The 27,476-nt window shown below is 52.5% G+C and overlaps 1 protein-coding gene across 4 annotated transcripts in view; it reads left to right on the top strand.

Moving 5' to 3' along the window:
• Positions 1 to 27,476, top strand: part of VIPR2 (vasoactive intestinal peptide receptor 2) — a 69,797-nt gene that overhangs the window by 15,925 nt on the left and 26,396 nt on the right. For all 4 annotated transcript variants that reach the window (XM_047848879.1, XM_047848877.1, XM_047848876.1 and 1 more), the window contains 2 exons: positions 7,662 to 7,769; positions 13,143 to 13,240. In XM_047848879.1, coding sequence (XP_047704835.1) covers positions 7,662 to 7,769; positions 13,143 to 13,240 — 206 coding nt within the window. The remainder of the gene's footprint in view (positions 1 to 7,661; positions 7,770 to 13,142; positions 13,241 to 27,476) is intronic.

The following is a 27,476-nucleotide window of genomic DNA, read 5'->3' as shown; positions in this document are numbered from 1 at the left end:
GACTGTTAGGAGAGGAACGTGGGCACAGTGTCTCCCTTCTCCTCTTTCGTGGGCTCATCTGACGTGGAAACATGCTTCCAGTGGGTGTAGAATGCACACCTGGAAAAATACGTAGAATTTTAAAGACATATTCCAGTGAGGTGCTTTTACTGTGACCTTAAGTACTGAGAAGTTCTCAGTGGACAGATGCTGGGGCAGTGGGATTTGATGAGGGCTTGGGTGTGTTCCCAGTGGGTCTCATGACCTGAGACAGTCTCGCAGCCTCTTGAGGTAGGACCTCCCCACCGCACAGCAGTGTTTCCCAGATGAGCTGTGAGTCTCTTCCCGATAACAAAATTTTGCATCTTTTAGAATGATTGTCCCACTGACCCTCTGAACAGTCACGTTTCCTACTTTCTTTTTGTCCCTGGCAAAGCATTGGTACTTATTTTGAGGGACCGATGAGGGCAATGACAAATGGAGTGAGAGGTGACATTTGTTTTTAAAGTGCTTTTTCCTATTCAGAGATGTCCGGTGATTAATCTGGCCTGAGTCACCCCAGACCAAAATACAGGCCACAGGGGCTGCAGGGGAGCGGCCCCCCGGGGCAAGCCCTGCAGAGGCCCCACACCCCCGGGCAGAGCCGCCTGCCTGGCACTTCCAGGGACTGCCTCATGGGCTGCTGCCCCCAAGACTGGGCCCCCTGGCTGTCGACACCCCACCCTGCTTAAGTCCCTAACACACAGAGGTTGTGTGGGCCAGGGGTTCAGGCTCTTGTGCCTGCCTCTTCCTCTGTGCCATATACACCAGTGGCCTTTTGGGGTTTTGGTGACACAATGAGTTCACGTGTCCAGAGTGTTGAGGGCAGTGTCTCGCCCACAGGAGGTGTTCTCTCGGTCAGCTCTGCCACCATCACCACTAACACTGTGGCCCCGTCTGTTTCTCTTAGTGGCCACATCTGAGGGGCTGGTTGTCGGGCTCAACTCCTGGGTTTGTGGAGGTGCAGAGGAGGGGCGGGCACTTCAGCACCCTTAGGAGCGCGTGAGGCGCTGTCCCTGCCTGGTGAACACCCTCTTGCCTCGTAGCCTCTAAATTTTCTGCCCGGGGCGATGTCGGGGATCACTTCCACTTTGCAGAGGGGCAAACTGAGGTTTAGAAAAGTTAAGCACGTGCTCGTGGTCAGAACCCGATGTGCTGTTTTTCTAGTCTTTCTTGAGCGAGGTTTAAAAACTAAAAAGTAAATGAAAACTCAGCATCTGTCATGAAAGCCCTTGGATTTGAAGGTGTGTTTCCACTGCGGGCTGAGGATCCCAGACGGAAGCCTTTCCCCTTTGCCCCTGCTGCCTCTGTTATTAAGTACTTTTCAGTGTCTCCCCCCACCCCCATCTTCTCATGCACATGAACTCTCAAGCCACCCGACAGAGACAGAGACAGGGACCAGGACAGAGGACCCGTCTCTGTCTCACTGCATCAAAACCGTTTCTTTCACGTGTTCACGCAGATGGGCTCGGCTGACAGCGTTTCGTATACAGCTTCTGGAAGCCAGTAAAATGGTTCCTAGCAGAGTATGCCTCCACAGCCAACCCACTGAAATTCCTCTTCTGGGACTTTGCTCAGGATTCAGGCAGTGGGGACGGCAGAGAAGTCCACCCGCAGAAACTGCCCCTGGAGAGGCGCGGGGCTCCCACCTGGCGAATGCCCAGTTAACAGGGAAGAAGAAAGGCTCCTTGGTCAGCAGCCGTTGTGCCCACTGAGGGAGCTCTGGGCAGGCCTCCCAAGCTTCCCTGCAATGTCTGATTCCGGAAGAAGCTTTGCTGCTCGTGACTTTAAACTTACATTGAGTTTTTGAATGCCGGAAGTTATTGGTAATGTTTACTCTTAAATGTGGAGGGAGGCATACTGCCAACCAGTGCCCAGCCAGAAACAGTTTTCTCTTTCTCTCCTCTCCCCACTCACCTGTTCCTGCGGCCCACCCCTCACTCTGTCTAGAGCCCGGAGACTCAGAGAACAAGGCCTCCCGATGCAGGTCTCCCAGCCTCTCCTCCACAGGCAGGGCTGCAGCCAGTGAGTACCCCCCCCCCCATCCCACCCCCGTCACTACTCACTGCTTCCTGGTGCATGCTGGAAAATGGGCCTCCATCGCTCTGTGAATGTGGGAACCTCACAGTCCATCTCTAAGAGCCGGGCCCACCAGGGTTTCCTAAGCTTCTCTCCCTGGGAGTTGGTATTTGTGAGGGACAGGATTCTCTCATGGTCGAAAGGTAGATGGGTCGGGGCATGGCTACCGCCCACAGTGCCCCAGGAACCTCACACAGAGAGGGCAGTATCCGTGTGTGTGGCCGTGGTCACAGCCTCGTCTGAAACATAAATCCTGATGTTTGCTGCAGGAGCACTGACAGGCATCCCTCTGTGCACATGTGCAGGTGCGAAGGGACTTGTCTGCAGTGGGTGGGTCACAGCTGTGTGGACGAAGCACAGCCTCACAGGCCTCCTTCCTACAGAAAGTGTGACATGACAGGAGTGAGATTCACGTTGTGCTTTCCCTAAAAATTCGTTGGTGTTTATGTCATTGAGATAATGAGAAAAAAATCCAGAAGTCAAACAACACAGGCACCGTCATCTGTGAGAGTTATGACTTGCCTGGAAATATTTTAGAAAATTTGGTAGAAGGGTTAGTCTCCTCTTAATCATGGCAGATTCCTCCCCACGTGGTAGACTCTGCCCTCTGACGAGATGATCTCAAGAAGGTTGAGCTACAGGTGCCTCCTTAGAGTTCGGTTCTCTGTGCCCGTGTTTCCAGCACATCCACGTGAACGTGTTCTAACAGCAGCCTTTCCTGAACGCTGTTCACCAATGTCCTGTGTGTACCCCATTGACAATGCTATGAGGTTTAAGAAAAGTCTGCAGGCCGCACACGTGGAGGGTCAGTTTTTCCAAGCTGCTGAGTCTAGAGTGCGGTTTACGTTGGGCACCTGTACTTGCTCTTCCCTTGAAATTGGCAGGTTCGCCCCAGGCAACTTGGCCAGGCTCCTGGCGAGGGCTCTCCCTGCCCACCTGTCACCCCCCTGCAGCCTCTGGGACACTGTGCAACATACAAGTGCCCCCTAAAGCTGTCACTCACCCTACTGCTCCATGAAATAGCATGCAAGCTGATGGAGAGCCACGGAAGCCCTTGTCTCTGAGAAAACTAGCGTGTGCGCTCTGGGAAGACTAGGAAAAGCAAGGTGCCGGAACAGTGGTAGAGTTGGAGGTGAGAATGACAGCTGGGGTCAGCTTTGGAAATCTAGTCTGGAAGGAGTCTGTCGGCCCATGCCCAGACTTTCAAAGTGGGAATCCTAGACAGACTTCAGGGTATGTGTACTCAGGAGAGACTCTGCAAAGCCCAGTAGGCAGGCCCATGCTCAAAGGAAAGGCTTTGGCTATATGTTCCAAGTGTAAGTAGTAAACATACACTTTTGCGTTTTATTTTTTCTTTATTAAAGCTTATTTATCTTTGAGGGACAGAGAGAGACAGAGCGCTAGCAGGGAAGGGGCAGAGGGAGAGGGAGACACAGAATCCGAAGCAGGCTCCAGGCTCTGAGATGTCAGCACAGAGCCCGAAGTGGGGCTCAAACTCCCAAACCTCAAGATCGTGACCTGAACCAAAGTCGGAGGCTTAATCGACTGAGTCACCCGGCACCCCTGTGTTTTAGGTGTTTTTTTCCCTAGCTTTTCAGTTCAGCAAGCTACTAACCATCACTTAAATGAGAGGGCTTCTTCCACATCTCTTTGGTGGTTTTGAAAGACAGAAAATATTTGTGTGATAAGTGGAAAATACATTTTTTTACCAAAAAGTCTCACATATTTCTTCATAGAATATTTCAGATAATGTGCGTGGGCACTCTTGGCTGATAGACCACCACAGGGAGACAGTCTCACCTGTCCGGACTGGCTTACCTTCAGCACTAGAGTACAGATACAGCAATGACGGGCTCCATTTTCTCTCTTCGCTTTAAGCTTCTTGATAGTTTGGAAGAGTGGCTTTTAGGGTTTGGTGGCTTCCTTTAACTAGAGCTCCGAGAGAACTTCTGTGAAGACAGCCGTGTTTTCCACCTGAGCTGTGATGTCACAGCCACAAACCGCGCCTGGCCGCTGAGCTCCAGTTTGAAATCAGCTACTGCGACTGAGGAACTGAATTTTTATTGTATTTAGTCTTGACTAATTTAGATTTAAATTTAAATGGTCACACGTGGCAAGGGGTTGCCATACTGGAAAGTGCAGCTCTGGGACTTCTCAGTTTTATAGCAATGTACCCTCTGGGTTCATTTTCTTTTAATTATTGTTTTAGCGAAAACTGCTGGCTTTTGTTAAATAACAATGGTGATAGCAAGTTTCCAGCCAGGTTCCTGACTTTGCTTGCACACTGTGTTTAACCATCTCTAATAGTACTTTCTAATTTAAACAAGCGGTCTTTGTCCTATTAAAGTGTCCTATATTATTTTCTTATTTGGAGTTTTTGACCATCAGGAATGGTTGCTAACTTCTGTCGGGTAACCTTTCAGAGTCTATTTGATATGCACAGGCTTTTCCTCCTTTCAGAGGGACTCGACTTTTTCGTCATCATCTTAAATACCAAGGGCCACTACGAGTGCATGACAACAGTAAGCTCCCCGTGCAGGCCTGACTGACTGCCTCCCCTGGCCGCTGTGTCTTAGACAATCCACACTGCTCATCATTGTTCAGACTAGTCTCTGCTCCCAAATGTAATGTCTTCGTTCATACTGTTCTTTTATTGGGAATGGCCCCGCCTGTCACACTTCCGTCCCTCCTCCAATCTGTCCTCCAGTGGTCACGTCGCAATTGTCGGTTTGCATTATTATGATCACAGCTGACCACGTAACAGTCAACATTTCCTTTCTTGTCTAACTTTATGCTTTTCCTGGAACAATAAGTGCCTGGCTTTTCTATTCCTTCATTTTCTATGTATCTATTGGTAATTAGGCATCAAACTTTGTACCAGAACAACAAAATACTCTCAAGACTATTGGATAACGTGAGGTTATCATAAAGTGCCATTTCTTCCTTAGAGCCCTCTCCTCCTGGGCCCCCCACCCTCCTGCCCCAGTTGGCCTGGCTGGTCTGGGGCCTCCCGTGGTCCTGTTCCAGTTAGGTAGCAAAAGTCAGCCTCCACAAACAACTGATGGGGGAAGGAAGGATGGAAGTCTCAATGCTCAGAAGTCACACTTGACGTGATCCTCTCGAATTCAGTCACCCCGCGCCCGGCGTCCTGCGTCCGGGGCCCCTCCAAGGCGCAAACACCGCCTTCCTCTTGCTTCTCGCCCTGCTGTGGGTGCTGCCTCATTACTTAGCACATGTATGCTTTTGATCTTCAAAGTTTATCGACATCTCTGGGTGCAGCCCCTTCACACTTGTGGGTGTCATTGCTGTGAGATTGGGAAGCAGGAGAGAGAAGCCATGGACGCGTCACTGGCGGTCTCCGGCCCTCAGACTCCCCACAGGTGTGGATGCCTCATCACCAGCCTGCCATCCTCCTGCGCCCCGGCCCCAGGGCCGGGCAGACGGCTCTCCCCGCTCACTGTAGGTGGGAAGGCCACCACAGCCTCTGAGCCCTGCACTGCCCGCTACACGTGGGTCCAGTAAATGCACAAATAAAGGGACGGCTTGCCAGCGAAGGCAAGGGATTGACCCATCAGACTCTAGGTACTTAACTCAAATCTTACTATAATGGGAAAAGTGACTGAAATGAACCCGTGGATTTAATATGTCTCCATTAAGATTTCATTATTTAAGCAGAAATTTGTCATTTCTGTGGTGAGGACGGTTGAACCTTCACAATGACCAACGGCCAGTGGTCTGACCAATGGTCAGAACACACTGCTTTCCCGACGGTGGAGAGGCTCGGCCACTGCTGTGTTTCCCTGGAGACCTGGACACCTTCACTTCCCCCTCGTTGGAGCTCTGTTGGGAACCCCGGCCCTGACCTGCCTCATCCAAGGCTCAGCAAGCTCCTGCTCTCCTGTGCCGGCGTCCGGAGGTGTCATGGGTGGTGTCACTGCAGGGCCACTCCCTGCCCTGGTCTGTTCAGCCCAGGCACAACGTGGAGTAGCTAGTGACTCATTTGTACTTGATGACTTATTCTGAATATTTCTTTAAGAACAATATTTTCCTCACATGTGTAAGGACATTAATATAGTATGAATGTATTACTCATTTAATCATTGGTATCTAATTAAATTTTTAGAATGAATGTATTTTCATTTTTATTTTATTTTTTAAAATTAAAAAAAATTTTTTTAATGTCTTTACTTATTTTTGAGACAGAGAGAGACAGATCATGAGCAGGGGAGGGGCAGAGAGAGAGGGAGAGACAGAATCCCAAGCAGGCTCCATGCTGTCAGCACAGAGCCCGACGCGGGCCTCAAACTCACAGAGGAGTGAGATCATGACCTGAGCTGAAGTAGGATGCTCAACCGACTGAGCCACCCAGGCGCCCCATTTTTATTTTAAAAACTTCTAGAAAGTATTTTTATCTGCAAAACTTGATTTATACCCAACTTATCAGAGGCATCTGCATTCTTGAGCTAAAACACTCCTGTGTTTGAACCAAGAATGTAAATACTTCATTGGTGTTTTTGTACAGTTCCTGTGCAGGACTGGATGGCATGTCAGAACTGTTGTTTGTTTGTTTTTACCTAGGCTAGCACCTCCAATATTGAAGTTAATACAGTATCAGTACCTGGGACTTGTAGTAAAAAGCCTTGGGTTCAAATGTGGATTGTCATGGTTTGTGTGACGTTGAGAGGTCATTGCCTTTCACCTTGGATGATTGGCACGTTTGTATCCTTGCACAGGGTGTGGTGGTTGCTAAGACCCTGTAAGAGATCTGGAGAATGGCTTAAGCCATAACATTATACAAATTAGGTTATTTGATAACTGCATGAGGGTAACCTAAGATTTCATCACATAGATGTCATCTTGACTATTAAAATCAAGTAAATCTTGGGGCACCTGGGTGGCTCAGTCAGTGAAGCGTCCAACTTCGGCTCAGGTCATGATCTCAAGGTTCATGAGTTCGAGCCCCGTGTCGGGCTCTGTGCTGACAGCTCAGAGCCTGGAGCCTGTTTCAGATTCTGTGTCTCCCTCTCTCTCTGACCCTCCCCCATTCATGCTCTGTCTCCCTCTGTCTCAAAAATAATAAACGTTAAAAAAATTTTTTTAAATCAAGTAAATCTTATCAAATATTTAAATGTGCAAATTATCCTTGAAGTCAGATTCCCTAAAAGCAGAAGTACGCCTTCATCCAGGGGACCCTAAGCCTTCAAGAGTACCCATATTATACCACTGGGGGAAGCACCTCAGCAGGAGAGAAGTAACGATTCTATTAAAGTTCATCAGTGCACATTGCACATTGGATTACTCAAATACTTTCTACCACACATCTGGTTATTTCTCCAAACCTGATTAAAACGAACACAGATGTTAACTATATTCTCAGCAATTCTGTTGGTGCAAACTTGTTTCACAAAAAGGTAATTTGCAAGATAGTTACCTAAGTAAGGGACTATCTACTTGCAAAGCCTTTGAACAGATGTGCTCCTGCTGACCTAGGCATCCCCCAAGCAGCCTCGCGTATGCTTCCGTTGCACTGGTTAGTCCTTCTTACACTGTCTCTCTCCTCCTAGCCTGCACTGGCGTCTGGGACAACATTACGTGCTGGCGCCCTGCGGACGTAGGCGAGACTGTCACAGTACCCTGTCCTACAGTGTTCAGCAATTTTTACAGCAAACCAGGTACCGTCTGTCAGCGTTGTGTCTAAACCCCCGCAGAGGCTATGGGCTGGCTTCTCCATGGAAGGCAGCAAGAAGCAGGCTCCTTGGCTTCCTTTATTGAGTCAGGGAACAGCTGTGCCATCATCTACTGAGCTGGTTTGAGGAGCAGGAGGATGAGAAGCTTCTTGCCAGGTCAGCCACCTCAAGGGAAACAGCAGGGGAGAGCAGGCCCGAGACAAGCATGGACGAGTGAGCCTGATACGGGAGCGCCCCAAAGGGGGCGGACGGCAATGCAGACGAGGAGCCACTGGCTTCAGGCGCCGAGGAAAACATCCGTGCAGTCCTGTGCCTCCCTGCCACTCGTGGGTGTCCGTGAGCCATCAGAGAGCGTCCTCCAGATGCTTTGAGGCGCCCTGATGCTCAGGGACAGTGGCCAGGCTTTCCTCGAGCCCAGAAGCAGTCTCTCGTCCACAGGAAACATCTTGCTCATTGGACCGAGCTCAGCTCCCAGCTCCCACTTTCTGAACCGGCTCCATGTGGTCAGAAGACCCGCTGTCTCTCTGTCTCCAGGGTCCGGAGGGGCTGGCAGGGCTGGGGTGCCACCGGTCCTGCGCCTTTGCTCTCCGCACGCTGCCACAACATCTCTTGGCTTGTTCCCAGGAAGGTGGTTGTGCTGTGCTGTGCTGTGCTGTGCTGTGGTTTTTGTTTTCTCTTGTAAAGGATCCAGACTTTTATAACATGAAGAAATCTATCCGGAAGAATAGAAAAGAGGAGATACATCTGGAAATCAGAAAGGCAGGATACTTTCAAGCACTGTAGAGAATTTATTTTCATCTTGAGCAAGCGTTACAGGGTAAAAACTCTTGAGAAGTAGAATTGTTGAAACACTTCAAGCAGAAATTTGTGGCACAGGTTGGGATGGAGGAAAAGAAAGGTTTCCTTTTATCCCTGTGACTTGCAAGGTGAGACTCTTCCTGAGTTAGTCAGTGAAGGAGTTTGAGGGGACTTGGGGTCATACCTGCATAAGCAACATTGGTCATCTTCAAGTCAGAAAAACTAAATTATTTTAGAAAATCTAAACTCTAAAAAATATCCTATCTAGTCAATAACATTTGTACTGAATGATTTGGACTATAAATATTCTCCCAGAAATCTCAAATGAATTGGCATAGACTTAGGCTTCCCCTAATAGATGGTAGGTTCTAAATGCCTCCAGGGGGCAGCCGGGGGTTGCACACTGGAGAGCACAAGAGCTCTGATTCTGGGCCACCTGTTGTGAGCGCCTAACCTCTGCCAGAGGGGAGCCACCTGGGGCACCCAGCCCAGGTCAGGCTAGAATGGGCCACCTGTTGTGAGCACCTAAACCTCTGCCAGAGGGGAGCCACCTGGGGCACCCAGCCCAGGTCAGGCTAGAATCTGGCTCTGCTATGAGTCATTGTGCTGCTATGGAGAATGAAGACTCCGTGTCTGCCTTGGGTTAAATGCTTGATGCTCTTTTTTTTATCCAAACAGGGAGCATGACACTGCCTTGCTGCTGTGGGGAGATCTCTACTACTAGGGAATTCTCCTGAGTCTGTATAAAACAGCTAGGTGATCTGAAAAGTATATGCATCCCCTTATTTAACTGGTCACAAAACATGTGAATCATGAGGCACTTACACAGACTGTCGACAAATTGTGGTCCACATGGAGTGCAGTCTCCAGGAGTGTTGGACAGAGTGTGGGCCTTAGAGAAACGTGAACATAATCCGGAGCTGGGGGCTGAGTAGGGCTGGGGCTGGGGCCGACAGGCATTGGATGGCAATGGGCGGAGGCCCCAAATAGGAAGTTTGGCAGGGATAAAGTGTGGTCTTGAAATACAGTTAAGAACCAGTAGGGCTTGAATCTGTATGTTACTTCCCAGTTAGCAGAAAGCACTTAGAATGTGATAGTTGCTCCCACAGTGACCTGTGGGGAGAGCCAGATCATAGAGTGACTTGTGACTGTTTCGGCCCATAGACCCAGATGCTCAAGGGACAGATCTGTGCTTTCATGAAAATTGTTTTCTCTTCTGAGCTCTCCTACCTCCAGTAGCGGGAAATTGGGTGGGCTCTCTAGATGATGTCATGGCAACCAGCAGCTTGCTGTCTGCTGTCCTCATGCTGCATGAGCTCCAGGGTCCGTGGGAGGCCCCTCTGAGCTGTGCTAGGATATGGGGTGCAAATCCACTCCCACAGGCCAGCAGAGTGACAGGAAAGCTGTGGGGACTCAGTTTAGCACCGAGGATGAATCTTTAAAAGGGACAGCGGCAAACCATCAAGTGAAGGAGGCAGGCAGGCTCGTAGACTAAGGTTTGTTCTGAAGAGTTGACCCCTTAGGGCATGGTGGTTCCTGCTCACTTAGCGCTTCTCCAGGGCAGGGAGACAGTGGGTGTGACTGCATCGGAGGGAAAGCCCAAACAGATGGACAACAAAATGGTCCAGAGCACAGGCCCTGCAGCCAAGCAGCCTGGCTCTGAGTTCTGGCTCTGCCGACTTGTCCCGGGGGGACAAGAGTGAGTCCCGAAACTAGCTAGGCCTTGGGGTTGTGGTCAGACCTTACCCTGAGGGCTGTGGAGCCTAACGCAGTGCCTGCAACACAGAGCTCACAATTGGGAGCTGCTCTCACATCAGACTGGGTCGTCTGGAGGGCAGGGACCCCCACGCCCCAATAGGCACAGTGCTCCCCGTGCAGGCAAACTCACCCTCCCTGCCTCTGCAGACGACCAAGGACCCTCACAGACTTACACCCAGTGAGCTTATAATCAGCTTTGGGGAGCACGCGAGAGCGACACTTGTTACCGCTCTGCTGAGGGCGCCAGGCATGGCTGCTAAACTTGGGGCTACAGCAGGAAGAGTTCACAAAGACTGGGAGGTCCTCACAAAGTGGTGGGGGTTCCCACCGAGCAGATGGTCCCCACAGAGTCAGGGTGGGGAAGAGGTCCACTCACAGAGGAGGGAGAAGGAGGTCCAAGCTCCTGAGTCATAAAGCTGTGGCTTCCCCTCTTTTCCTATATGTTCCCACTCTTACCTCCCTGGACTTTCTCTTACCTCCCTGGACTTTCTCTCTTCTCCCCAGGCCCCCTCCCACCTCCCAGCCCCTCACTCACCTCCCCAGGCCCCCTCCCACCTCCCAGCCCCTCACTCACCCCCCCAGGCCCCCTCCCACCTCCCAGCCCCTCACTCACCCCCCCCCAGGCCCCCTCCCACCTCCCGGCCCCTCGCTCACCCCCCCAGGCCTCCTCCTACCTCCCAGCCCCTCACTCACCCCCCCAGGCCTCCTCCCACCTCCCAGCCCCTCGCTCACCTCCCTAGGCTCCCTCCCACCTCCGGACCCCTCTCTCACCTCCCTGGTCTCTCTCTCACCTCCCAGCCCCTCACTCACCCCCCCAGGCCTCCTCCCACCTCCCGGCCCCTCGCTTACCCCCCCAGGCCCCCTCCCACCTCCCAGCCCCTCACTCACCCCCCCAGGCCCCCTCCCACCTCCTGGCCCCTCGCTTACCCCCCCAGGCCCCCTCCCACCTCCTGGCCCCTCTCTCACCTCCCAGGTCTCCCTCCCACCTCCCGGCCCCTCGCTCACCCCCCTCCAGGCCCCCTCCCACCTCCCAGGCCCTTCTCTACACATTGCTGCCTCAAGCATTTCCTGGAAGCATGCCTTCTGCCTCTGCCTCCAGGTGTCTTCCAGGCAAAATGGAGAACCTGTGTGGGATCTTGACATTTCAGTGTCTTCTTTAGTGTTTGCTGTGTATTAATGAGGAATGACTGGCTCAGTGCCCACTCCTGGCCGCATCCGCAGAGCTCAGGCACAGGTCCCAAGAGCTGGGCAATGAGGGCCAGACAGCAGGTGTGCTGTGCAGACGAGGAGACCACTGCCTGGGATTGGAACAGGGCCCCTCACCTGTCGGCTCAGGTCCCCCACCTGTGACGTAGGACCACTAAAGGGCCCCCATGTAGTCTCAGGGTTAAATGGGGGCCTGGGCACCAAGCCTGGCATACAGCAGGAGCTCAGCGAGCCACATGCAGCCACAGCCACTCCCACTGCTGTTCTGATTCCTGACTCTGGGCAGATCTTTGTCTCCTGTGGGCCTGTCTCCCTATCTATAAAATAGGTCAGTGGGGCGTCATCTCTCAGGACTCTGTCTTGCCTCCACTCCCTACTATGGTCCCTGCCCTCCAGCTGCCCCCAGACTCCCCTGGGACACCCTCTGGAGCTGGAGCAGGAGGAGGGTTGGGGGCCTGGAGTCAGAAAAATGCACGGAACGGTGGTGTTGGAGAGCGACCGGGCAGCATGAGCCCAGGTGATGCTGCCGGGGGCTTTGCTGAGACCCCCTCCCCACTTGCCAGCAGGTCAGGGTCTGGGCCCTCCCACCTGCCTCCACACGGCATGCCAGGAATCGCTTACACATATTATCACCTCCATGTGAACGCGCTTTGCTTTCGATTTTGTCTGATTAATAGATCAAAGCGGGTGAACACGTAGGCTGCCCTGGGGTTGACAAAGTAAGGAGTTTTTGAGTTCGAAAACCTATCTCTGCGGCTCAGTCGTTACAGAACCTCGGGCGGGTGACGGAACCCTCAGAATCTCATTTCTCAGGTGAAACGGGAGCAGTCATGCCCACCAAGTCTGCCTTACAGTCTTGGCTCGTGTGAGTGGAAAGATTTGCTGGGGCTGTGAGTCACAGAGGACCCTCTGGGGGGTCAGCTGCTGGTAGGGATCACCAAGGCAGGAAGGGCCTCCCGGGCTCCAGCCTCCCAAAGCCCACCCAGTGAGCCCCAGCCCCGCCTGCCCCCATCACAGGCCACCAGTGCCCAGCCCTGATTTCACTCATCACCACTCAATGACTGCGGTCACCTGCTGAGGACACTTTCATTTCAGTAGCCTGAGGGAACATTGCATCCCTGAGTTTAACATACACGTTTACATTAATTAGGAGCAAAAAAATGGTACTGTAAGATCAAAACTGCCTTTACCTTATGTGATTTAAATCTTACACCCACAGTCTCTTCCTCCAACATCAGTGGTCAGTGGTGCCTGCCCGTGCTCCCTGGTCACTGTGCCCGGGGCAGCGGAGTGAGGGTGGACTGGGATAGCGGGCTCTGGAATGGTCCGTCACTGGGCAGAACACAAGTTGTCCACTGTGCTCCGTGATGATAACACCAGACATTGCAGCCATCACCGGCATAGCTACGGGCACCACCACTGTGCTTCGCGACACAGAAGCTCTCCCTTGAGCCACCGAGGCCCTGCACAACCCAGGTTTCATGGGTGGGAAGCCCGGGCAGGTGAATGCACATACCTCCAAGCACTGCCTACGCTGTCGCTGCTAAGGCCGCTGTCGTGGACCCACAGACCTGACACCTGAACTTTACCTTCTAGGAAACATAAGCAAAAACTGCACAAGTGATGGGTGGTCAGAGATGTTTCCAGATTTCATAGACGCATGTGGCTATAATGACCCTGAGGACGAGAGCAAGGTAAGGGCCCCTGCATGGTTCCCTGCACATTTCAGCCCCTTTTCCAGAAGTGCACACGAAACAGCGTCCATTTGCTACCTTGCGAGAATTGTGCAGGTTTCCTTTCCTCTACTTCTTAACGGCCCTATTTCAGTTCTGCGCCAGGCACTTGGAGTCATTTCTTCTTCTGCCGTTGTGGAGGCGGAAAGCCTGGCTCTCTTCGCCTACCTTCAGTGTGTCTGAGCGGCACTGCCCGCCTGAAGTGAGCTTTAACGAGCATCCGTTCCCCCGATGAGTTTGAGGCTTTGCCACAACGTGGGCTGTCAAGCAGCCCCGCGGTAGTTTTGTGACCCCGAGCCAGCAGCAGGGGACGGAACTGGGCATAGAGGGTGTTTGCAAACCGAGAGGGAACATGTCTGTGGCCAAGTGCCCAAGTCGCGCTGGGGGCTGCGCTGGGGGCCGGCATGGTGTACGGGGGCCGTGGCGGTGTGCTCAAGATGACCCCTTTCTGAGAATGCGATCACTTAAATGATGTGTCAAATCAAGTCCGCTCAACTCTGCTCGGGGTCCTGTCTGTGGGCTCAGCCCACAGCCCCAGGGCTGGCGTCGCTGTTCTTTCCGGAACACTCACTCTGCAACGTTGTACCACTGTAGTCTTACTCTGTGTACCACCAGGAAACCAGATCGCTGTCCTGCCCCTTGGGCTACATTCACTCACCCCTGACGCCATACGGACAGGTGAACGCCTCCTTACCCTGAAGTCGTGCTGTGTTTCCGCAGACGTCTGCTGTGTAGGAACATACTTGAGGCCCTTTGAAAGAGCCTGAGGGCCTACCTAGCTCCTCGTGCACCTCCCGCCAACTCTGGGCCCTGCCATCCGGCCGCTGGTGAGACTGGTACTGATGTCACCGTCAGATACGATTTCCTGCGGGATCAGCTTTCACGCCCCTTTTTTATAGAGGGGCTGTCTTTGCTCTCCTCACTAAGGTTTATGGTTAAAAGCCAGTCTTCCCCACCAAATCATTAAATTCTAGAAGAGGAAGTAGCTTCCATTTTAGCCGATTTCTCACTAATTGGACACCGGGCCAGTAGTCAGTGAGGGAGGAGTGCTAGAAGAGTGGACACTGTTGAGCCGTACTGGGAGCCGGGTCAGTTACCAGTACTGTCTCACGCGGTCTTTTCCCATTGAGGTGTTAGTGACAAACACCGTGCATACTTAAGGTCCGGGCGCACCTCGTTTTGCTGCACGTGGCGGATACTGTGCTTTCACAAGTTGAAGGCGGTGGCAAACCTGTGTCGAGTAAGTCTCTGGGGGCCATTTTTCCAGCACCGTTTGCTTACGTCGTCCCTCTGTGTCACATTTTGCTAATTCTGACAATATTTCAAGCCTTTTCATTATTATTGTATTTGTTATGGTGATCTGTGATCAGTGATTAGGACTCACTGAAAGCTCAGATGATGATTAACATTTTTTAACAGTAAAGTATGTTTTAACTGAGGTATGTGCATTATTTCCTTGGACATAATGCAGTTGTACATTTAAGAAACTACACTGTGGTGTAAACATAACTTTTATAAGCACTGGGAGACCGGACAACTCATTTGACTCCCTTTATTGCAGTATTTGCTTTACTGTGGTGGTCTGGAACTAAACCCACTGTATCCCCAAGGCATGTCTGTACACGGTACGTGTGATGTTTTGATGTGTATATGTACATATACATTGTAAAATGAATACCTCAATCGAGCTAATTATCCATCACCTCACATATTTACCTTCTTTTTTGGTGAGACACAGAACTCATTCATCCTATAACTGAAAGTTTGTGTGCTATGACTAACCTGCCCAAATTTCCCCCACCTCTTATCTAGTCTTCATGACAGACCACCTTCCAGAAAAAAACCTGAAGCTCAGAGAAAACAGGACACGGTCAGAGGCCCCAGCTCTGTTTCTCTTGTGCACAATCACTGAAATTTGACTTTTTGCGTCAAATGTATTTCACTCCCCCTTGGCATGCCTTGTGGCACCTGTGTTCTCTCTGGCCAGCAGGAGCCGCTTGGTGACCTGTGTGCACCCAAGACACAGGGAACTGCACCAGTGCACTCCGTCCCGCATGTGCCAAGACATGCAAGCAGTGGTTTCCACCCTCAGCCGGGCTTGTGAACAGAGAGGGTGGACACAGAGCATCTCAGGACGTCCCTAAAATGTAACGTATTCAGAAAAAATTTAAGTTTATTTATTCTGAGAGAGAGCAAGCGGGGGAGGAGGGGAGAGAGAGAGAGGGAGAGAGAGAGAGAGAGAGAGAGAAGGAATCCCAAACAGGCTCCACGCTGTCAGCACAGAGCTCTATGTGGGGCTCTAACCCACAAACCGTGAGATCATGACCTGAGCCGAAATCAAGTCAGATGCTCAACCACCTGAGCCGCCCAGGCACCCCACGTATTCCGAACTTAACGCCACAGAACACCCTGTCAGTTCTTCCTTCTCGCCTGCTTCCCATCTGTCCTCTGCCTCCAGGTAAGAGCCGCCGTGCGCATCCTGGGGTCTAATCACCTCGGACTTTGCACGTTGTGGGGGGCTGTGCTACACGCCAGAGTGATGCTCAGCCTTGGACATATTTCATATCGTTCTTTTTATATTTACTGGATTTTGCAAGAAGTCCCAGTGAGATGTCGGCCTCTCATGAGTTCCCTGTCGGGCAGGAAACGTGAGGTGCTAGAAAGCCCTGAACATGGTGGCCGACAGCTGTGGCAGCCATTTGGCTTAAGCTGCCCCAGCTGGAAGATGGGGGGACTGGTGCCATGTTCCTGGCTGCTGATAGAGCGTAGTCCTAAGTCGCTGACCTGTTCATGTTGGATCTAAATCGAGAACATGTTTTCACAGGCAGATACGTGTGGATTTCCGGTTCCAGACTAGTCTCCAACTGCTGTTTAGCTATTTAATATGACCAACCCGGGAGACGGTCTTGTTGGCTTTCTAAGAATAAAACTTGAACTGGTACAGAATTTACCCCCAGTGTCAGGATGGTTTCTGTAGCAAGAAGAGTTCACAGGGCCTGTTCTGCAGACCCTGAATTCTGACCAGGAACGGAGACTGCCCCACTTCACGATGAGCAGGGCTCCAGGAGCACTGTCACGTGTCACCTCCCTCCCAGGTGACCCTGGTGGACGGCTGTCAGCCCATTTCAGGGGCGAGACAACAGGTCCCAGCGACCAGGAAAGTCTTGGATCTCTGTGGCCAGGGGGGGTGGGGGCTCTGACACCCAAGTTCGACCACCCACACCTCTCGTTCCACTGTGTGCAGGCATCCCAGACTCCTGTGTGGGGTGGAAGCAGAATGTCCCAAGACATCCCGAGCAGCATTTATTCAGAGCCAGGTGTAGGTCCCTGTAAGAGGATGGGCCCGTCCTCATTCATCCATTCGGCAAACAAGCATTTCTTGGGAACCACAAGTTTCTGAGTCTGTCCTCAGTTACCATGAACCCACCCTGGTTGTACTGGAGTCGCGGGTGGGCAGGAGCTGGGAACTAACTGACATCCGAGGCAATACTAGCAACTTCCCAACTCAAAGCCGGCAGCTCCTCCTTCTCTACATTTCCCTCGGGTCACACTTCCCAGGGAAACTGATGGAAAACTCTTCTGGGTCCGCTTGGTCCTTGGAAAAGCCTGGAACTGAATCCTGCCTGCATGAAGCACAGAGCATCCCTACTTTTCTGATGCTTTTCCATCCAGTTTGAAAAGCTATTTTTCTTCTTAATTAAACATTTTGGAGATTCTACAAATATCATGAACGCATATTCCCTACTAATGGATTAGAAAGTCAAAATATTTTAACGTGTACAAGAGGAGAAAATGATGGCACAAAACCACAGTGAATAATTTTTCTCCCTGATTGCAGTTTCCGCTGTTCAAATACCTTGAATACTTGCTTGTTTAAGGAATCCTGTCAAAGATGGAAAGCATGTGGCGTGGCAGCGGCACAGAGGGCCTGGTGGGTCAGAGCCCAGCTGGGCCTCCTCGGGCACTGGGGGGCCGGGGGACAGCCTTGCACTGAGCCTCATGAAGTCCACTTCTGATGTCACTCCTCGGCTCATCAGTGGCTCAGTCTCCTCCCGGTTTTATGATTCTGACTGGATTTCCTGCTCTCACACAGCAGCTCTGTTCTGGGTGTTGTGTGTGCAATCTTTGTTGACTTCAAAATTAATTAAGTTCAAGAAAAAAGTTAGCCTCCACCAAAGCCACAGACTTGTCTGCAATGGCAAAGGAATCACCAAATAAAATGAAGTCGGGAAGGGGGAGTCCCATGGAGAAAGAGAGTGTCCAAAGACCCCGGAGGGTCCGAAGACATGGAAGAAAAAAGTGTCAAAGACCCTCTCAGACAATGGCAGGAACGATGCTGCTGGAGCTGCTTCTCACTTTGGACCAAGGGGGCCCACGAGTCACGAGGGGTTTGGCAATGGTCTGGGCCTCGGTTTTCTGGTCTTCACAGTGAAATCATGAAGCTGGCCAGGCTTGGCTCAGACTCCCTCTGTCACCAGGTCCCTGGTTTCCATATGGCAGTCTTCCTAGTCTATGTCCCCCTCCCACCAGAACCACCTTCGGGTGTGTGCCTTGGCGTAGGAGCATTTTCCTCTTGGGCCTTTTATCTTTGGGTCTTTGCATAGAGGGCTTCATCGCATTACGGGATTTAAGGAGCACCCCCAGGGACCCACAGGGGTCACACCAGCAGCTGCCCTGTGTCCTTTCCCATGCCACAGCCCGTGGAATGTTATAGGGAAAGGTGGGTCAGGTATAGACCACAGGACCCTCTCAGCTGCCCCCCATGGGGGGCACATGGGTTCCGCACCCATGGGAGCTGAGGGTCTCCTGTCCTGGCATCACGTTCTCAGCCTCAGGCGGGACTTCCAGTAAGCGTCATTGCACCTGGAGTCATGTGTCTGGTCATCCAACCCTCCGGGCCATCCCGCACCCTGGGGCTCTCCTGACCAGGGCAGCTCCCTGCCACAGCACATTGTCCAGATCCCAATCTCTTGGCTTTTTTCCTGTGGCGAAGGCTGTCTTGAGGCCCCAGGTTGGGGACACTGCTTCAGCCAGGCTCCCTGCGTTAGTGTCTTCCTGCTGCCCATTGTCTGTACCTCTCCGATCTCCCAGGACTGCTGAGAGCTGATGAAACATGGAAACACCTAGAAATTAGCACCCACAAGTCTCTGGGGCCAGGGTACCTCCTTTCCCTGAGTATCAGGAGTCTTCCTGATGAATCTTGAAGGACCCAGGGCTGCAGCTGACCCGGGGCTTTAGTCACCACGCAGGACTCTGCCCTCCAGCTGTGCAGGCCATCCCGCCAAAGGACAGCAGCCCTAGCAACACACTGGCGTCCTTTGAGCAGTGGACACCCAAAGCAGTGTACTCCATGTGTCTCCTGTGTTATATATTTGCTAACATAGTTCTTCAATAAAGAGCACTTCAGCTAAATTTAGCCAAGAGAACTGTCTGGCATCTCAGCCTCCCATGCATCAAGTGGACACATTTCTTCCATATTATGCCATATTCCTAAAAATATTGTTGCACTCTCCTCTCAGCTTTCAGACACACCAGTAACTCTTTCTGCCTAACCGCCAGTGTGGCCTCCCTGAGGTTTCCCACCCAACAACAAGGGTCACGGCCACTCGGGTGTCTGTGGTGCTCCCAGGTCAGCTGCACTGGGCCTTTCACTTGGTCCTCGGAAGGACCTGTAGGAGCACGCTGCTAGCCCACTGCTTGGGGGGAGTCTCTCGGGGGTGTGCTGAGCAGCTGTCCACTGGACAGGGAGCCAGAGCTGGGGCCAACACGGCAAAGTGTGCACCTCCAGGTGGCAGACTTGGGGTGCCACCTGACCAAGATCTGGGGCACCTACACCCGGTGTTTGCTTCCCTTACAGTTGGCCGTTTAATTCAGCTTCTGAACCAGCTCCAAGGGCTGTGTCTGCCTCGGTTCACATCAGATGGCAGGAGGGAGCTTCCCACTGTGAGTCCAGCTGAGGTGGACCGCTCGTCAGCAGTGGGTGACACTGGGATCCTGGACAGCGAGGCCGGCGCTGGGAAGACCGGGCTCAGAGATTCAGACAGGACCCAGAGGGGCCGCGGGGCAGGAGGACCAGGTTAGAATGCCATAGCCAGAGCACACAACACCCCGCTGCCCACGGGGAGGAGCCTGAGCTCGCGTGAGACCGCTGCCCAGGTCCAGGCAGAAATCTGACCATGAGCAGAAACGTGATTCACAAGATTCATGGGACAGACACAGTTATTAGCTATCTTTATTCTAGTTCTAACTGAACCTGTAACAATAATGTGTAGTGCTTGCCCAATAAAGAAATGAGTCTTTCCCAGGCCAAAGGAGAAACAGGATGAGAAGTTAAGAAGGGATATAAAGAAAACCTGTCATTGGGAAGGAGACCCAGGGAGTCTCACAGGGTTGGGAAGGCTAGGTCACGAGCCCGGGGCCCTGCCTTGATGAGCGGAGGCCTCTGTTTCTCGTAGAACAGTGGCGGGGATGGGGTGTGTCCACGGAGCTGGGCTGAAGCGCTGGTAGAAGGGTGGGCGGCACCAGGCTGGTCTCGGCCCGGAACGGTGCTCCTGGGAAGGTCTGACCTCCCCGATGCTCCCTTTTCACTGGGCTTGTCTGTGAGCAGCCTGCCCTGGGGGGACAGGCATTTGGGGCTCAGGCATCTGGGAGTCTGCAAGCCTGGGGTGCTGGCTGCCCCTGCCAGGCCCTTAGGTGGGGGCGGGAGGGAAGGCCCTGGTCCTCTGGCTGGTTGGGGAACAGCCAGATTACTCACTGGACGGTCCGACTAGTTTCTTCATTTGATGTACACATGTCAGGACCAAGTGGAATAACTGAAGAAAGGATGGAAACCAGTAGTGTTTGTTTTACTGCTTACTACAGAGCTCCGTTAAAGAGCCAGCAAAAGGGGCGCCTGGCTGGCGCAGTCGGTTAAGCGTCCGACTTCAGCCAGGTCACGATCTCGCGGCCCGTGAGTTCGAGCCCCGCGTCGGGCTCCGGGCTGATGCCTCGGAGCCTGGAGCCTGTTTCCGATTCTGTGTCTCCCTCTCTCTCTGCCCCTCCCCCGTTCATGCTCTGTCTCTCTCTGTCCCAAAAATAAATAATAAAACGTTGAAAAAAATATTAAAAAAAAAAAGAGCCAGCAAAAGAAAGACGAAGTTTTGACAAAGTTCACCTACTGATGGTCAGTCACTTGGATGTACTTGGAGGAGGTCGTGGCTGGACACTCGGGGAGCCAGAGGCCCAGCTGACAAAGGACAGAAACTCCTGGCAGCGGGGAGTCGTTGTAATAGCCGTGTTCTTCCTTTCAAAAGTCTTTGTTCCATTTTCTACATTCTCAGAAGTAAACATATATTACTTTTGCATTCAAATAAATCTAATTTTAGTCCAAAAACAAAATAAAACACTTACATTTATGCCAAGTTTGTCGGATCATTTCTCAGTTACATTTGCTTTTTAACCCTGGACTTTGTCGGGGCAATGAGGATGCCTGACGGTCCCGTTGTCTCTGTCGAGCCTGTGGTATGACCTGGAAGTAGTCTACATGTTCAAATGGTGCGGGGAACCCACACGTCGCCAGCCCGATTCTCCAGGCAGCGTCTTGCCACATCTGCTCTGCTGTGTCCCGGCGAGCTGTGGGTGCGTGCCCGTTGCCACGGATAGCGGGTTGCACACACACGCCTTTTACCACTTAAAACGTGAGGGCAGGTTTTTTAAAGTGAGGATGTTCTCTGATAGAACCTCAACACTGTTCTCCAATTTAGGAAATTCAATGTTATCTTATCTGCCATCAAGGCACCATTTCAGTCAGTGCCCAGTACAAGGTCATGTGTTGCACTGGGCTATCATGACTCTTCAGTGTTTTTCAATCTGGAACATTCCTCAGTCTTTCTCTTTCATATAGGCCTATGATGTTGTAAATGCCTGTCTGTCGGGGTTTGTCTGATGTTTCTCATAGTGACTTTCAGGTCTCAGTGGGATAAAATGCCCCCAAAATATCTATGGCCGTTTGCCTCAGAAATGTCCTATTTGGATTTAAAAGAAAATCGTTTTTTCCTCTCAGCCCTCCACACCAACATAGGAATGTTCCATGCAGTTACTTAAAGTAAAGGGCGGAATTGCATGCTGAGTGGTGTGGCAGCCCCTTGGGACACGACCACCTCCCCACCGAGCCTCTCCTCTTTAAAATGTCAACACACAGCCATGCGTGAAGAAGCTTCAAAATCACATTTCCAATATTGCCGCAGGCCCCAAACTAAATAACAGTGCAGAGTTTTTCTGGAAGATCAGCCTTTATTTCGGAGTAGGCGTCATCGGACAATCTTTGACTTCACCCGCTCCTCCATGAGGCATTTGAGCTCTCCAGAGGCATTTTCCAGATGTGTGCTCCTTCCTCAGAAGAGCCGGTGACCTCACAGAGGAGAGGAAGGCATGAGATGCCAGGACAGACACCTGCTGGTCACACACACGTCTCCTGGGTCATCAGCACTGAGCTCTCATGTGCCTTCGTATGCCCTCTGACCTCGGAGCCCAACTCCCTCCTGGAGTGAGGACCTGTCCCTGCTGCCCAGATGTCTCTGATATCTGCATACAGGATCAGTGCCCACCTCTCCTCGACTCTGAAAGTGGGGCATCAAGGACTGGAGAAGGTCCCAAGTCACAGCTCAGGGCTCTCCCACTCCCTCTGTTCAGCCTCCAGTTGTGCCTCTGACCACCCAGAATCTCCCACAGGGATTCTCTGGCTTGGGGCCCTTGCCTGGCCCCTCCCTTCCACGGCAGTGCCAGTCGGGGCTGGATGGGGAAGAGGAGACCACTCTCCAGCGTGTTCTGACCTTTTCTGTGAACACAGAACATGCACAAAGGAAGTTTGAGAACTAGTTCTTCAACTGAACAAGGACTTGCGTCATTGCATTAATAACTTTTAACGTCTCTTTCATTATAAAAATGGTTCTCATTATAAAATCAAACCACATAACATAAATCACTTACTAAGAGCAGTTACTAAGCTCTACATGGACTATCTCATTTAATCCCCGGACAAGCCAGGACACACAGCACTGCAGTTTTCGTCACTTTCTGATTAGGGGGGAAGCAGAGCAGAAGGGAACGAGCCTGCGGTGTCGTGTGTTTATGGGACGTAAGCCTGAGCCAGAGAACGTGCCTGCCACCCCGTGCACCGTGGGTGTGGGTCTCAGCTCCACGGGGAGCGTGGGCGGTGCCCTTGTGTGGAGCGTCTCTCCGTGAGCTTACTTGCCATCTAGACATGTCCTTGGGTGAGCTGTCTGTCAAGGTGTTTGGCCCGTTTTGTTTAAATGGGGTTGTTTAGTTTCTCCCTGTTGAGTTTTGGGAGTTCTTTGTTTGGAGTGACAGTCCTTTGTCAGCCTGTGCCTGCTTTCTTGCCCTCGGACGTGGGCTTTTGTAGAGCAGGAGTTTAGCTTTAATGAAGCCCAGGGTACCAACTCTTTCTCCCGTGGACCATGCCTGTGGTGCTGTGGCTCCGAAGGATCACCACACCCGGGCATCTCCATTCTTTCAGACATCTTCCAGGACTTTCCCAGTTTTGCATTTCACATTTGAATCTGTGATCTATGCGCGTTAATTTTTGAGCAGGTGTGAGATCTGAGTGTCTGTTCCTGTTTTGCGTGCAGACGTCCAGCCGTTCCCGTGGCATGCGGCAAAGAGACTGCCCTTCCTCCACTCGACTCTGCTCCTTTGTCACATTTCAGTGCCCGCTTATGTGGGTCTCTGTCCCAGCTCCCTTTTGTTCCACAGACACATTTGCCCGACCTCCTCTGCACCAGGCCCGCTGGAATACCACAGCTGAACCGGTGGGTCATAAGTCTCGTGACTGTGCCTGGCAGTGACTCCCCGTGACCGTCTGTCTAGTCCTGGGGCAGCACTTCGTCCTGTGTCCTCCCCCCGGGCAGATCCATGACGAGTGGTTGATTTGTCACGTCGTTCAGACTTTTAGCATTATCAGGGTGAGGTGGCAACATCCAAGCTCCTTCAAGCAGCTAATTCCTCTTGAAGAAAAAAAATCGGGACAGAAGGGTAACTGGTCTCTCCCAGACGGATGACGCCGTGGGGCTCGGGCTCCGGTCTCACCTCTGCAGCTTGAGGGCCCTGTGTCCTTAAACTGGCTTCTCCCCTCCTGGGGTTCAGGTTCCTCATTAGTGTAATGGGAACATGACGATAACACTCAGTCCGCTTCCTTCCCAAGGTTGCTGGGAGAAGTGAATGAACTTTGGGCTACGTTTTGGATTATAGAAGCTGCAGCACTGTCTGAATATTGTTCAGCCTCCCAAGCAGAATGGCTTGTAGTAGAATAGGCGGGTCTTACACGATATTTTGCCGATAACCAGCGGGAAGAAAACTTCAACTTGGTACATTTTACAACACGCGATCCTGGGCTTCATCCTGCATCTTGAGACAAGGTGTAAGTCTCGGGCAGGGGCTTTGGTGTTCTGCCTTTCAGTCAGGAAATAAATGGAACCTTGGACCACACTCCCCCTGAAAATAGGTGGTTTCATGCCCAGAAGCCACCCCAAGGCGAAAGCCCCTGGACCTGCTGGCACATCCGGTGTCCTGCCGAGTGAAGCAAGCACCGCCCTCAACCCCCGCCTGCGGCCACCTGGGGGGAATGGAATGTGCGAGTCCTGGAGTCAGGGAGAAGCAGAGTGAGTGTCACCAGTGCTGTCGCTTGGGGACCGGACATCCCTGCTCCTCCTGCCCAGCGTCCCCCCAGCTTGCCCTTCCCTCCAGCCTGGACCTGCACCATTGTCCTTCCCCACCCAAGGTCCTGCCTCCCACCACCTACGTCTTGGTCCTGCTCAAGCCTCGGCCATGCGGCCTGAATTCGGAGTTAGAAAGGCCATGCAGCCTGAATTCGGAGTTAGCAGCGACGACTCGTTCATGTTTCAGGCGTGTGTTGGTCTTGTTTATCAACAGGACTTTGTGTACCTTAAGGACAGGAGCCGTGTGGGCGCCATCCTGAGACACACGCTCTCTATCTGAGAGCTGTTTCTTCTGCCGCTGGTGCAGAGGGGTACTTGCTGATGGGCAGGTTAATCTTCACTAAGAGGGTTCTGGGAGACCATTGCTTTCCAGACAGTGATGCGTGTGATGAAGGCATCAGTAAGTTCAGAAGAAAACACAGCTGAGTGTCCGTCTCTTGAGTTTGCTGAAGGGAGAGGTGAGAGGTGGGTGCAGCTCTTACCAGAAAGCTTCTGAGACGGCTGAGTCACGAGTCTCTGGTCTAGCCAAGGGGCTTCCAACGCCTTTGATTAAAGTGCACAGTTGGAAATCCATTTCACGCCGCAACCCAGCACAAACATTCACAAAACCACACTTTCTCTGCTACTCTTCGTCAAACGTTGGTCACTGCCCACTAAATGGATCACATAACCTACTAACGGGTTATAAATAGGGTGACTGCATCATATGTCAGCCAAACCTGGCCCTTCGAGAGAGAAAGGAGGAGCTATTAATAATCACTCCAGGATACCAGATGCAAGCCAGGCCTGGCCCCGGGGCAAATCGGAGTGGGTGGTCACCCTCGTGATGACTCACTGTTTGGAAAACACTGGCTGGGCTTCTGAGTTTTGAGAAGGACCCTGTCTGCCCTTGTAGCACCAGCACACGTGCATTCGTGGAAAATTAGAAGAAGACATAGAAATCACCTTGTCCACCACAGCTGCTGTGGGAGCAGCCCCGGTGACAGGCTGACGGGGAAAGGCCAACCCGGCCCCTGGCTGGGACGTCACTGCCTCCCAGGCAGGACCGCCAGCCGAAAGCTGAGCATAGATCCTGCCTGCACGACTCAGAAGTGACTCAGAGCAGAGGGTCCCGTCACCACCACTGCCCACCACATGCTCCTCCAGAGCCTCTGGCTTCTCGGAAGTACTGGGACAGGAAAGTATTCCTGGACTGTTTTGTCTCACTTCCCAATGTTGTGATGATGATGATGATGATGATGATGAAAACCTTTTCCAAGTAAATCAGCCCCAAATATGTCATCATAACACATGGCTCTACATCCGCAGGGGACCTGGGATTATCCTGGCACTCATGCAGGAGGGCGTGAAACATGGCCGCTGGTCGCTCGGCCTGCAGAGCGTCCCTGTGCCGTGGCACTCAGTGCCCGAAGTATCTGTAGCCCTTTCTGTGTCAGAGAACACTGCGACGTCATTTCTGGGTTCCCTCTGCCGGCCAGGCTCTTCCCACCAGGCCCCTTGTGTCCACACCCGGGAGCTGTCTGTGGGGAAACAAGACAATGTTAAAAAGACCAAAGCAAACATGAAAGCGAGTGTTTGTGAAAGTGAAATCACAGGTTCTGAGGCATCGGACGTTGAGGTCTTCAGTTGGGATCTCTTCAGATGGAGATGCTTCCTTGTCGTCGGCCACTGGTGCACAGGGATGGCGAGCCAGGGCCCTGCTCCCTCGCCTCCATCATCATCCTGGCACACCCACCTCAGGTCCCCTGAGCCCCGGCTCTCGAGCTGCCTCAGGGCAGGACGGCACTGGCAGCTAAGAACGGGACATCCGTTACGTCTACTCACTGGAGGGAAAAACAAAGCCAGTTCGCCCACTTGATTGACCCGTGTTGGCTAAATCCAGTCAGACGGCACGGCCAGAACGTATCACTTCACCTGCATGCGGAAATGGAGGCACATTTCTCTCCCATCGGTGCCCATCGACAGAGGTCTTCAGGAAGCAGAGCTGTGGCCAAACGGCCCTGACCCCTCCTTAGTCTTGGGAAAATCTGAAAGAAGTGCAAGAATCAGAATCTGAGAGATGTGTGAAGCCCCGGAGAGACATAACTTTGATCTGGAAGAAGTGCGTGTCCACTAGGCAAGGAGAGGGCGGCCACATCAGAGGCCCAGGCAGCTCTGGTCTCCTGTGGGCACTGAAGCCACTCTGAGTTAGTCACTTCACACTTATCTGTTCGCTGTGCTTAATGAGCTCTGCGTTCACCCCGATGTAACCCCCAGATGCTCCTGTGAAAACCCTCAGGGAAGGCCCAGAGGTCAGGCAGTTCCACAGTCAAGCTCCCCACTCCAGTGCTAAGTCACCGAGTCTTTGAGAAAAAGGGCGTGGTGCTGTCCTTCCCACTTCCCATGGAAGGACCAAGACTTGGGGGTCAGCACCAGGGGACCAAACCCACCCCTCCCACGCCACTTATTCACTGCCCTAGAGCTGCAGTTCCCTTTCTGCTCGGCAGAGACAGTCACCCCGGCCTGTTTCCCTGCAGTCTCAAGATCGGATGACATGGTAACGAGAGATTTGAAAACCATAAAGGCTTTGCACCTCAGGTTCCCAGGGGCCCACTGCAGGCTGGGTCGGGAAGGGGACAGGAGTTGTGCCTGTTCTCACGGAGCTCCAGCCACTGCAGCGTAACCTCATGAGGGCAGGAGAGGACCAGGGAGGGTGGCTTCCCAGAGGAGGGGCCCCTCACAAAAACTGCTGAGGGCGGGTAGGAGAATAAAGATGGAAATGCAGGGACACAGCGTGTGGCTGGCACTTGCTCCCAGCTCCTTGTAGGAGGCACAAGGTTGAGGAGGGCCAGTAGGGACCTCGTTACGGCTTTGCTCACAAGCAGCCTCTGTGTGGGGTTTGGAGCAGAGACAGGGAAGGTCACACTTACATTTCACCCCTGTCTGCAGTGTAGACCAGAAGTTCCGGAAGCAGAGCTGCATCAGATTCACCTGGAGGACCGCACCTTCCAGGGTTCTGATTCTGGGGCAGGTGGGGACAGGTGGGTCAGAGAGTTTGCATCTCAACAAGTTCCTGGGTGCTGCTGTCTCTGCTCGTCTGGGGGGTCACACTGGGAGAACCATTGGTATCACGGTTCTCAGACCCAGATGCACACTAAAGTCACCTGGGAGCCTAGGCCCCACCAAGACCAGCAAGGGGGCGCCAGGAAGTTCTCACCTGCATCCAAGCTTGAAAACGGCCAGTGTGGAAGCTTGCTCTGTGGGCCACAGGACCACTGCCATGGGGTAGACAGAACACAGAGGGTGTGTGCCGCATGGATGGGAAGGAAGCAAGTTCAGAGTCAGACTGCCCCTCCCCTGCGTGGTAGGGTTTGCTGACTGCTTGAAAGTGTGTGTGACAGACCGCACACAGAGACAACCCTGAATTGCTGTGCTGACGTCGGGAAATGGGGTGGGCATGAGGAGGACCAGATTTAAGGCCAAGTGCTGCAGAAGAGGGGTGTGTT

Source organism: Prionailurus viverrinus, chromosome A2 (assembly GCF_022837055.1).
Source record: "Prionailurus viverrinus isolate Anna chromosome A2, UM_Priviv_1.0, whole genome shotgun sequence".
Lineage (NCBI taxonomy): Eukaryota > Metazoa > Chordata > Mammalia > Carnivora > Felidae > Prionailurus > Prionailurus viverrinus.
Note: the sequence above shows the minus strand (reverse complement) of the source record. Positions and strands in the feature narration are given on the sequence as shown.